The 12,610-nt window shown below is 54.3% G+C and overlaps 1 protein-coding gene across 1 annotated transcript; it reads right to left on the bottom strand.

The window, feature by feature from the left end:
- Positions 1–283: 283 nt before the first annotated feature.
- FZD5 (frizzled class receptor 5) lies at positions 284–2,109 on the bottom strand. The gene has a single exon (XM_075512118.1). The coding sequence runs from the start codon at positions 2,029–2,031 to the stop codon at positions 301–303; it is 1,731 nt and encodes a 576-aa protein (XP_075368233.1). The 5' UTR covers positions 2,032–2,109; the 3' UTR covers positions 284–300.
- Between the last annotated feature and the right edge of the window lie 10,501 nt (positions 2,110–12,610).

Genomic DNA, 12,610 nt, shown 5'->3' with positions numbered 1-12,610 from the left:
GGCAGCAGCACCCCAGGACCCCAAACAGGGCGTGGGACCCCAAATGGGGCATACACAGCAGTGCTAGGCTCCAGGCCTCCCTGTCCCTCTGGCCCCACGTTGCCGGCAGCACCTCTCCCTGCCCTGCCTGGGACTGCGGCTGCCCCGTGCCCTGCGGGCACACACACTCGGTCCCGGGCAGCACCACCACGGTGGGGCTGAGGATGCCGGGGGTGGCCCAGGTGCCACCCCCTCTTCTGTGGCCCAGGGTCTTTGCAACCCTCTCCTTCCTGCGGCTGGGGTCACCCAGGCTCCCTCTGGTCACACGTGGGACAGCGGGACCTGCTTGTGGTAGGAGGCCATGCTGGGCAGCACCGTCCTGCCCACCAGCGCCGGGCTGGCCTCGCCATACACAGAGGCACCCGCGGGCTTCCTGGCCCGGCAGAAGCGGGCTGTGAAGCGCCTCCAGGACTCCAGCGTCTTGCCGGACCAGATCCAAACGCCCGAGGTGATGCCCACCACAAGGCACATGAAGTACTTGAGCATGAAGACAGCGTAGTTGGGCTTGGGGCGGTGAGGGTCCCCCGGGCAGGAGCAGTTCTGCGCCCGCTCCCACGCCTCCCGGTTGTGCTGCTCGTAGATGTAGCAGGCGATGACGATGGTGGCAGGCACGGTGTAGAGCACGGTGAAGATGCCGATGCGGATCATCAGCTTCTCCAGCTTGTCAGTCTTGGTGCCACCCTGCTTGATCACGCTGCGGATGCGAAAGAGCGAGACGAAGCCGGCCAGCAGGAAGAGGCTGCCGGTGAAGAGATAAACCACCAGTGGTGCCAGCACGAAGCCCCGCAGGTTCTCCAGGCTCTGGTTGCCCACATAGCAAACCCCGGCTACCGGGTCGCCGTCCACGGAGCTGAGTGCCAGTACGGCGATGGATTTGGCACTGGGGATGAGCCAGGCGGCCAGGTGGAAGTACTGCGCGTAGCTAGCGATGGCCTCGTTGCCCCACTTCATGCCAGCTGCCAGGAACCAGGTGAGGGACAGGATGACCCACCAGATGGAGCTGGCCATGCCGAAGAAGTAGAGGAGAAGGAAAACCACGGTGCAGAGGGCAGGGCCTGTGGTCTCATAGTGGATGTGGTGGTGCTCCGGGTTGCAAGCCACGTTGGCATGCCCTGCCACCAGCCGCACAATGTAGCCCACGGAGACGAAGAGGTAGCAAGCAGAGAGGAAGATGATGGGGCGCTCGGGGTACTTGAAGCGCTCCATGTCGATGAGGAAGGTGGCCACGGTGGTGGAGGTGGAGAGGAAGCAGAGGATGGACCAGAGGCCAATCCAGAAGGTGGCGAAGGTCTTCTCATCCTGGGTAAAGTAGGGCTGGTAGCAGGGGATGGCGCAGTTGGGTACCTGCCCAGTCCTGATGCGGTTGTACAGCGGATGGGACTCCTTGGAGATGGGGATCAGGGGCGCTTTGCACTTGCAAGTCTGGCCGCAGTCCAGCCCCGAGGGGCGCTGCCCGCCCAGCGGCGTCAGGTTTTTGGCCGCGTCCTTGGCTGGGCGCGTGGGCTTCCCGAAGAAAGGCGGCAGGGTGGTGGCTTCCGTGCGGTTGTATCCCATGCAGAGCACCTCGGTGTCCCCCAGCACCGGCAGGCTGTCGCAGCTCATCCTCTCGGGCCAGGCGAAGCCGTACTGCTGCATGATGGGCGAGCAGCCGGCCTTGGCCCGCTCGCAGACGGAGCGGCAGGGGGGCAGCGGCTTGGTGTAGTCGGGCAGGCAGATGGGGGTGTACATGCTGCAGAGGAAGAAGCGCAGGTCCGGGGAGCACTGGATCTCCACCAGCGGCCAGAACTGGTGCACCTCCAGCCCGGCCTCGTCCTGCGTGTCGTGGTTGAACTGGTTGGGCATGTAGGTGAGGTTGTAGCCGATGCCCTTGCACATCGGCACCGTGATCTCCTGGCACACCAGCGCCTTGGAGGCGGCGCGCCCCGCCGCCGGCAGCCCCAGCAGCAGCGGCAGCCCCAGCAGCAGCGGCACCGGCAGCCCCCGGCCGCCCATCGCCGCCGCGCGTCCTACCGCCGCCGCATGCCCCCGGCACCTGCCGCCGCCGCCGCGCCGGGAGCGGCGCCCCGCCGGGGCCGGGGCCGGGACCGCCACTGCCGCCGCCGCCGCCGCCACCTGCGCTCTGGGGCGGGCGGACGCCCCCGCGCCGCGCCGCGCCCGCGCCCCGCCCCGCGGCACGCCCCCCGCCCGCGCCCCGCCCCGGGCCCGCCCGCGCCCCGCCCCGGGCCCGCCCGCGCCCCGCCCCGGGCCCGCCCGCGCCCCGCCCCGGGCCCGCCCGCGCCCCGCCCCCGGGCCCGCCCCCGCCGGGGCTCCCGGCGGCCGCCCCCGCCCGGGGCACCGGCTCCCGCGGCGGCGAAGCGCGGCGCCCGGCCGGGAGAGCGCGCTGCCCCCCGGCCCCCGCCTGGCCCCGGCCGTTGAGGCGTCCTGTCGCAGCCCCGCCCGCCGGCGCTCGGAGACCCGCGGCGACGCCGGCGGCGGCCCCGGCTCGGCCGCGGCGGCAGCGGCCCCGGGGAGGCGGCGAAGTGAGAAGGTGACGGTGCTGCTTAACCGCTGACCGCTCGCATCCGCCCCCGGCTCCTTGCCTGCTGCAGGGATCCTAACTCCTTCCCCTCTTGTCACCGGGCCCCTCCCGCGACCCGGGACCCCCCGCCTGCCCCAGCGCCGCGCCCGCCCGCCCCGGCTTCCCCTCGTCGGCGTGCAGAGCAAAGCGGGACGGGGGCAGCGGCTGGAGGAGGAGGAGGAGGAGGAGGAAGAGGAGGCAGGCGGCGTCTGCGGTGCTGCTGCCGCTTCGCCCCCTCCTCTTCGGGCCCTTCAGCCCCTCTCCGCGGGAAGGGGCCGCGGCCTCGCCCCGCCGTAGGGGCATGGGGGAAAAGGGGGGAAACCCTGCGGGGGGAAAGGCGCGCAGCGGTCCTGCCCCGCGTTTGCCTGCCCCGCGTTTGCCGCGTTGTCCGGCGATCGTACATCAGCCCGGGTACAAGGGTCACGGCCGCATCTCCCGCTGCCTGCTGCTGCCCGCCGCCCGGGAAGCCGAGCCTCCGCGGGGAAGGGAAACCGGCCCTGCCCGCGCCCGCCCCGCTGGCAGGGTGCAGGCAGCCGCGCTACCGCATTGCTGGCCTGGGCTCCCGGCCCGCTCGCCGCTGCACCTCGGAGCCGCGGGAGCCCCACGAACCACGCTCCCCAGGGCGGCGGGCGCTGGAGCGCCCTGCGGGGGCACGAAGCCGGGGCCTGCAGAGACCCTGCCCGGGGCGGAGGTCCCTTCCCAAGCGCGCTGGGAAACGCGGGCTTCTGCCGGAGCTACTGCGGTGATCACGCTCAGCTGCCTGACGTAAGGAATTTGAATCCGTGCACTAGCAAACACCTAAATTACCAGCCCCGTTTTCAGCGGCTGCCACTGCTCCTGAGGCCCACGGCACGTCCAGGGCACGCAGGGGAACAGACCCGCTTCAGAAGCCAGATTTGGGAGTCACAGGCCACACCCGCTATGGCGGCACCCTTATTCTGGCCAAGGAGGAAGGCTGCTCCCAAGCCCTTGCCCAGGAGCTCCTCGCTCCTCCTCAGTGGACGGGGATGGAAGGAAGGGCGGTTTGGGCCAAGGTACTCACGTCAAGCACTAGATCTGCTAGTCAAGACACCCCCACAGCACATCACAGACAGGGACAGCTCACATTCAGGCCTGGTGCTGGAGAATGCCAGCATCCAAAATCTCACGCACCCAAAATACCCCCAGCTGCATCCAGAGCCCAGAAAGCAAAGACTCAAAGCAGGACTTAGCTCCTGCCTTCCTCCCAGAGGTAAAATCTGGTTTGCCACAGAGCGACTGTGCCACGGAGTGACTTGTGCCACGGAGCGACTGGCGCTCTGTTGCCAGTGGCTCTTGTGCTTATGGGTGAAGCACTGACTGCTGCTACCACACACCAAAGTCCTCAGGGATTTTAAGGCCAGAGACCTCATTACTACCTACAAAATCCTCTGCGTCTACAAGTCCACCCAGCCTAGGCATGCACATCATTTGGCACTGTCAACCTTGATGCTTAACAACTTTTTAAAAAAAAAGGCAAAAAAAAGCTCAAGTCCCTATACCTCTTCGGTTTACGCTTTGCCTGCAATGAAGCTATACGGAAGAGAATTACAAGTCACATGTTCCTTTGGAACACACTAGCATATCCCTGTAGCAGGAGTCATAACTTTTAATTCTCCCCAACAATGAGTTTCTGTGAACTAGCAGCCCAGCAGAAAGCAATCACAGACAGTTTCATTATGGCTTTCAGTTGATTATCCAAATTATAGCTGAGAGCAGAGGGCAGCCTTTTTATTATCATCATTGCTGTACAATTAGAAAATGCTGACGAAACTCTGCAAGAGCAGAAACTCTATTTTTTGCTGGTATTTTTCATTTTTATAAGCGTTCCCTTGGGAATCTTGGTTTGATTCGACACACAATAGGGAACAGGTACATAGGTGGGAACGGAGAAGATAAGGGAGAAATGGGGCAGCCCTTCATTTCAGTTAATCTATCAACTCTTGTAGCCTGGTTCAGGTTTCGCCACTCCTCCAGATGTATCTAATTCTTAGAGCCTGGCTGTAAATAATGCTGTATTTGCTACACTGGGGACACATGAAATCCAATTAAGAGCCAGGTAGACATCTGTTGGCTTGCTCTGTGCTTCTGTTTCCTTTTTGTTTTTTATGAATATGTAGCAGAGCAACCAGAACAGGATTAAATATGGTGTAAGTGCAAGTGCAGTTGATAGGCTTGTTATTCATCTCTACAGTACAGTATGAGAGTACAGTGCTTTATGTGCATCCAGCACTGTTAGTGACAGAAGCTGTGCCTGCACAAAACCTACCACACCAAACCCTGGAGACAAAACAGAAAGTGTTTCCTGCCCCTAAGAACTTGCTGCTGTTGTTAAAAAACTCTACAAATCATTAGGAAATCGCTTTACCTTTAATCTGTGTGCAGAGGTGTTCATGAAGTTCCACCACGCTAGGTAGGTCTGCTTGGGAGTCCAGCTAGTCCCTGCTCATGGCTCCAGCCCAGAGGATACGGGCATGGGCTGACAACGTATGTGTCCTCACGGACATACCTTCCACCCGTTAAGGCATTTCCAGCCGGGATGCAGCGGTTCCTGGTAGAAGCAGAAAGTAAAAAGGTGGTAAATATTTCTGTATTTAGTTCTTTTCACTGCTGTATTGTCAGCCTACACTGTTTACCTGGACAAACTGCCTTTGTGAAGGATACTGTGACTTTTAAAAGACTTTAGAAAAGGACTAAGTGAGCTTCCTTTGTAAAGACTAGCTATTGCCCTTGCCCTTGTTAGAGAACTCAGCAGACTTTTGCAAAGAGCTTTTCAGCCCAGGGTCTGGGCAGGGACAAAGCCAGGGAGCACTGATCTCGCTCTTGGCTTTGCCTGCACCAAAGCAGGGCAGGAACCTCCTGCCCCTCTTGTTGTAGGACCAGCACACCGTCCCTGGCCCTCGACCCTTCTTGCTTGGAGCAGCAAATCCCGGTTTTGTCTGCACTGCTGACAAGTCTCCAGCTCCCAGGAAGGGAGCCGTGGGGGCCCAGCGCAGGTGACTATGGGCTCCTGGTGCCGGTGGGCAGCCTGCCAGTCACCCCAGCTGGAGGCTGTGCTAGCTCAGGTGCTGCTTGAATTAGCAGTGACCCCTGATAACGAACTGCTTGAGCAAGGGGGTGCTGGGAACCACAGGGTGGTTTGCAGCAGCACAAGACTGGCAAGGCTGTGCCTTACTGCCTGCTGCAGGTGCAGGGACAGACAGCCGTCAGGTTTGGCATCATGATGCAGCCCCCAGGCAGCTCCAGCACAGCAGACCCACCATGTACTGGTAGAAAAGGAGACCGATGTTTCCCCTACCTACAGGACATGGCTGCACACTGCACCAAGACAGGCGTGCTTCTGCTTCCACCCGTGCCAAGCGTTTGCATTCCCACCTGAGAGTCGCAAGGCTGCGGGCTGCCAGCACTGCAAACCCCGGCACCAAGACCGATCTCGCGTAACTGGACCTGGAGTGGGGCTCCTAAATAAGAGACCAAGGTCCTGCCCCACAGGCAGGAGGGACCTGGCAGGTAGGGAGACAGAGCGGCTCTTAGCCCTTTGCGAGCAGGCAGAGCAGAATGAGAATCACTGCCGGCATTTGCAGAGGGACCCTGGCACCCGAATCCTACCAAAGTGCAACGGCAGCAGGGGTAAACGTTTTCTCATGTGCCCAAATGATTTAGAAGCTGTGGGCTGGGGACAGGAATTCAGATTTAAACCACTTAAATGCTTTTCACCATAGATGCCTTGTTGAAATTCCCTTGAAAATCCTAACCTACATCAATACTGTTTGTTTTTATATATAACTGCACAATTACACACCTTAACACACTGCAGGAAAACAAAACCATGCCAAACTGTAGTCATGTTCAAAAAGCTACATGGAACTAGACAAATTCTGAGTGAATTAATGCAAAACTTGATTTCTAACAGTGACACAGACTTTAGCAACACCTGACACAAGTGCTGCAGTTCGTAAAATGCTACCAGAAGTTCAGATAAGTTAGATTAAAGTAAAATCAGGAAGAGCGGCTGCATTTGAAACTCATCTCGCCAGACTCATCAATTATTACTTAACAATATTTGTACATTTAAGTGCACATAAAATATACGTAACTAGTTTCCGTTGGTCTCCCTGGGGACTGGGACCCCTTTCTGCAAGGCACAGCTGGTACACCCAAGGGGTGTTCCTGTCCCGAGGTGCCAGCACCACAGCACACAGAAGGCAGAGGCAGGATCAGGGTCCCGCAGGTGCAGGATGGCCAGTGGGGATGAGGAAGGGTCCCTGCCATGCCACAGGCCACCAGCACCACAGCCACGTCTGACCTTCAAATCCCCTTGCTGTGATTCACACAATGCCGAGATAAGGAGGAGGCAGTGAACTTTACATTTGATTTTCTTGGGGGGCATATTGCAACCTGAAACTTTTCAGATCTGTAGTTTTTGAAACACATCACGTTGTGCTTTTTTCCTTTTTTTTTTTTTTACATGGGCCCTTGAAAAGAAAACAGTCCCCATAGTGAAGTTGACATGATAAATTAGTATGGCCCTGGCAAAGCCCTCACTCTTCATTGGGCAAATACTTATTTATGGACTTTCAAATTGTGGCTTATGTAACAACAGGGTGAGTGACTTTCAAAAAACCTCCACCATGTATTGACCTGATAGAGCCTAATGGGTCCTTCAGAGCAATTAGGATTTATTGTGTTAGCGTCTATTGTGTATAGAGACCATTTTGAAAACATGTGTTATTTACCCAGAAGGCAGTAATGACTGTTTAAATACACAGTTAGATTGTTTCTGAAATGCTTGCTGCTCTGTACATTGCAAAGCAGTTACTCCAAGTATTTTTCAGAGTTAAATACTTTGCTCCACTGGGATTTCCAAGCAGGGTGATTGTACCGCACATACATTTTATACTTATAGCTGTAAGTGAATTGAGCTCTCAGGAAAGCTGCCAAATGAGCAACCTTGAAGCATGAAATCCGAGATTTTTTTCTTGACCAAGGGGCCAGTGCTCGCCACTCTAGCGGTCTGAGCAGCTCAGGCCATTTCCCAGCTGAGAGAGCAGGGCATTTCCCACGAACCACCCGAGTTTTGCCCTGTCTGATTTGAATGTCCAGCACAGGTGACCTTAACGGCCACAAAGCTGTGGTTTCCACCAAGGCAGATCTAACCCTCTACGTGCATGTGAGGCAGGACCATCACCACTTCCCTGTAACCTCCTGGGGGCCAGCATGCAAAAATACAAGTGTTGGCTTCTGAGCACTGGTGCAGATTTGAGAAGCCTAACCCCTCGCCAGGCTCCTGGGCAGGCATGAAGGAGCACGGCTTCTCTGCCCGGCAAAGATCGGCTCTGGCTTACACCAGCCGTGACTCTGACTGCACGACCCCAACGCATACATGGGAGCTATCAAATGCCTCTCTGAAAAAATAATACTATAGACTAATTACTGCTTGCTTTACCTTCAGACCAATGCTGTTTTGATCAATGCCATCTCTAAATAGGTATTTCCTTTTTCTGCTCTCTCTTTTGCTGTGAGAGACCTTCAGGGTGAAACCGCTCGAATGACAATGCTTTTCCTGCCCTGCCTCAGGTCACAACCTTTGGAAACTTGTTTCTATTTGCTTGTTTTACACCGAAACTAAAATAGTATCTGTTACAGTTGCAGTACTTTATTTCCAGGGACAAAAGTACTAAGCAGTTTTCTAATCCAGCAAAGAGAGAAACAGGTTAGAGGAACCGCTGGCTGAAAATGTAGTAAATGCTTCGGAGTTAGGATGCAAGTTTGTAATGGCCAGTGTGCAAAATCCTCTGCAGAAAACACTCAAGCAGCCTGGACTGAAACGTGCAATTTCTGTTTTGTGGAAAATTCCAACATCAAAAAACAATGTAAAACACAACAGTTTGTGCCAAACAGGGCAAGCTGCCCATACTTCTGAGAAATCCTGCAGCACCAGGAAAAGCTAGGAGGTTTCCTGACGCAACATGGAGAAGTCCTAGAAGCCCCCTGCCCGGGAAGGCCTTGGGAGCACAGGACGAGGGAGGTCCTGGAGTGGGGGCCACGGAAATCCTGGGGTGCCAGGAGCTTGCTGGGAAACCGGGCAGAGTTCAGCCAGGAATCGGCCGGGTGAGCACTTGTCCCTTAGGTCCTGCCTGGCTTTCAGAGAAAGTTGGTCAGTCAAAATAGAAATGTTTCCAAGAAACTTTCTGTCTATGCTGAACTGGCACTTTACAAAGAAACTGCTATTGGTATGAACATCTGCGGTTATGGGTGGTGTCTCCTGGCCTTAAAATTCTATGAAGTGGTGAAAAACATATGATAACAACTGTCGCTGTTAACAGCTACTTCGGTCTGTGTTCAGAATAGTTCAAGTTCAGTCTGGCCTTTCCTGAAAATACGAAGTTTCATACAATCAAAATAGGTTTCAAACACATAGGCCGCTTTGACTGCATTTCTTCACTAACCTCTCAAAACACTGTGATCAAGATCTCCCAGATGCAGTGATTCTGGGCCCTCTTGAGGTAACCTGAAGGGATCTTTATTTCCAGAAATTGTTACAGACCCGTCCTCTGGAAATTGGACTCCTTTACGACATACCACATTACCCACTCAAGATCAGAGGCAATAAAAAATCACACATTTGAAAGCTTTATCCTGTATGCATACTCATCTATAGTACCCTAGAAGGAGAAAGTTCATATGCAATACACACATGCTGGGTTTTCAGGTTTTCATGAACCAGTAAGTATCAAGGCCAGAGACCTCCTGAAACAATGTCCTCTCCCTGACCTTTTAGGCATTCTCGCTAAGACCGGGCACTTCAGATTCTCCATATCTGCTTTTGACATCCTTGAAGTGCTTGACACGGGGCTGGAGGAACATTTGGAGCTAAGGCTTAGTGAGTCATGTCATTCACATCAAATTAACCAAATTATGTTGAAATACAGATTTAAATCCCCGCATAATCAACATTTATTGGACACAAGTAAAAAGAGACAGAAACAGATGCAAAGGCAATTCGCACTAGCTGGAACTACACACGTTTTGATTACTTCCTTCTGCAAGTCATTCATGGGATAATGTAACACACAGGCCAAAATGATTTTGGAAAGGATGTTGCTAGCAACCTTCGCATTCAGGCACTAGTTAGATGTGAAGAATTAACACACGCAAGTGATCCACAGAGCTCAATCTTAAATAACAGCAGCTTTAGCAGGGACTAGTGTTACCGAATTGGAGCACATCAAGAGATTTGCTGGGGAAAAGAAGGAATCCATTCTCTAAATCCCGTACCTCACTGCCATGCGCAGCACCATCAAGCACACAATTACCTTACCCTGCCTGGGATATGTCCTGGTGATGCAAGAAAGTGCTCCAAAATATTTTCAATCCTTCCACAAGTGCTAGCGTAGGGTTGTCAGAAATCTTTGATGACCAGGTTGTGTAGTCTGGCTCTTTTTATCAAACTGATACAATCAAACTGATTTTATATAAGCAGCAAGCTGACAAAAAAGACAGCACAACTGCTGCAAAGATGGGGTTCACACAGGCCAGCACCTTCCTTATGGCATGAAAACAGTGGAGTAGTTTGGTTCAGCTTTCTGCTCAGAGAAGTCTGTCCAGCTGCAGCAGAATTCACTCTCTGTAGGTATTTCCCTTATGCTGGTGAAATTAACTGTTCCGCTGTTTGGGACAAGGGAGCAGCTGAACCCTTCTCCCTGCCTCCCACGGGTTGGCACTGCCAGACCCCCCAACCATTACCCCGTCACGAGGCAGACAGGACCCCACTGGGTGCACTCGGAGAAATTACTGTGCAAGCTTGTACCACGCAACTTCATTATTTGCCCCTCACTGTGCTAGGTGCTGAATGGACCTGCAGTACAAACAGCTCTCAGGCTGAGCAGCCAAGGAACACAAAAAATGGGAGAAAGGACAGGTAATTCTCCCTGCTTTTGCAGATAGAAAAGTTCTGTGATTTGCCCTTATGGCCACATAGAGCTGGGAAATCAACCCTTCAGTCCTGAGCTGGAAAAAGACCATTCTGGCTCCTGCTGCAGACGCTGCTCTGTTTCCGTGCCACTAGAGCACATTAGGCTGACAACCTCCGGCACTACGCTGCAGGGATGCGAGGCTGCGCATCCGTTCAGTCAGGGCCAGACGGATTGTCCTGGAGACAAAATCCCTTTCTGGTAGAGGGGCAGTCTGGTGGGGAATGAGGCCAGTTCCTTACCTGGGCTGGCCAGGCGGCATCCCGACAGGACTAAACATCCCTCTTTGGGGGAGGAAGGGAGAGGGCAAGGTGAGAAGACAGTGTAATCCTTTCAGCTGAGACTCTGCCAGGGATGTTGCTAATTAGCAGAGAGAGGACGTGTTGTGGCTGGTGAGAGACAGACACGTTCTGTGTTGCGAGACAGTGCCTTCGACCAGCTCTGTCTGTGAGACACGTACGCTGTGAGCTCCCTGATCGTGTTTGCGTTGCAGGAGCCATCCCAGCAACACCAGCCGAGTCCTTGATGCCCGCTGTGCTGCCCTCAGCCTTGTGTGAAACCCGTGATGGGATTTTGGACGGACCAAAAGTCTTGGTTGTCAATCTTATTTTCGCTGTTCTAATACAATCAAACCTACTTTGTATAGACATACAGAGTGGCTGTGGCTTCCAGGTCGTGGAAAAAGACTGGTACTGGAGCAGCAACTGCATTTCCTAAGCTTGCTTGGGTATCTTAGAGAGAGGAGAGTGTTGTACTGGTAGCTAACAGAGGAAATGAGGAGGTATTTTCAGTCTCTACCAGAAGAGAGACAGCGGTCCAGAACTGTACGTGTGTGCGCACGCGTATCACTTTCAAGCACTGCAGTTTGGAAATGTTTCCAGCAGAGACTACTAAATTCGGTCAGTTGGCGTCTGGTCTAATTTATATTGAGCTGGAACCAGAAGAGCCCAGTTTAAGTTTGTGGGGTTGTGTGTGGTTGTGCTTGAGATCAGCACCTGTTCCTGCACCCCTGTATCCAAGGATAGCCAAAATGCACATCCATTAGCTGAGAAGAGCCAACAAACTAACCACCAGGCCCTGCAGCTTTCTTCCATAGATTTTATTTAGATTCCCTGACAATATAAAAGGAATGATTCACAATTTTGTGTCTCTGTGTACCTTCCATTTGGGCTAAGATGCCCTGAATTCCTCCTCAATACTTCAGCACATTTATGCGAGGTCAAACCTGCCTTATGGATCTTTTAACTTGGCCTATTCCTGAGACACAGTTAACTCCGATGGGCATGTAAGCTCCTGACTAAACCTAGTACGAGCAGTTCAGGAGATGAGCTGAGACTGATAACAGCAACAAACTGATCTCTACAGAAGGAGAGATTAAACATATTCAGCTGCACACTAATGCAGCTACCCAAGACAAGCCCAAGCCATGCTGGGCCAAAATGTGTTTTAAGAAATTCTGTACGTACCAATGAAGGCTGCAGCGTGACTGAGAGCTGGCACAGAAACGAGGGGAAAGGGGTGAATGCAGGTGCTGTTTGCACTGTGCAGACTTACGTGGAGAAGGGAGGGCAAGGTTTGGTCTTCAGCCTGAGCAGACTCCTCGCTGCTACTAAGCTGACAGAGCTGCTATCAGACCTTTCCCTAAATAGATTGTAAAAACCTGTACAGGTGATGACTTCATGAGCAAAGAAGGAAACAATGGAAGCAGAAGAGAACAGCAGCAGTGACCTCCAAGGCTCTGCTGGGGGACAAGGGCCAGGCCATGGACAAACACAGCCCAGCCACAAGGTGTGTCGTGCCAGCCTGCAAAAAGGGACAGGGCTGCTCTAAAGGTCCTTGACACGGGCACAGTGCTGATCCCAAAACCATACCCCCGTGCCCTGCTCTGGCTCCAAAGTACCTCCTGTAATTGGCTACAAGCTTTAGAGAATGAAATCCAATTTACCTGCCACAAAGAAGAGCTGGATGGGGCCTCCCCAGAGCGTGGTGGGTAAAGGAGGGCTGCCAATTCCCATCCCCGAGC

This window comes from Mycteria americana, chromosome 9 (assembly GCF_035582795.1).
Source record: "Mycteria americana isolate JAX WOST 10 ecotype Jacksonville Zoo and Gardens chromosome 9, USCA_MyAme_1.0, whole genome shotgun sequence".
Taxonomy (NCBI): Eukaryota; Metazoa; Chordata; class Aves; order Ciconiiformes; family Ciconiidae; genus Mycteria; species Mycteria americana.
Note: the sequence above shows the minus strand (reverse complement) of the source record. Positions and strands in the feature narration are given on the sequence as shown.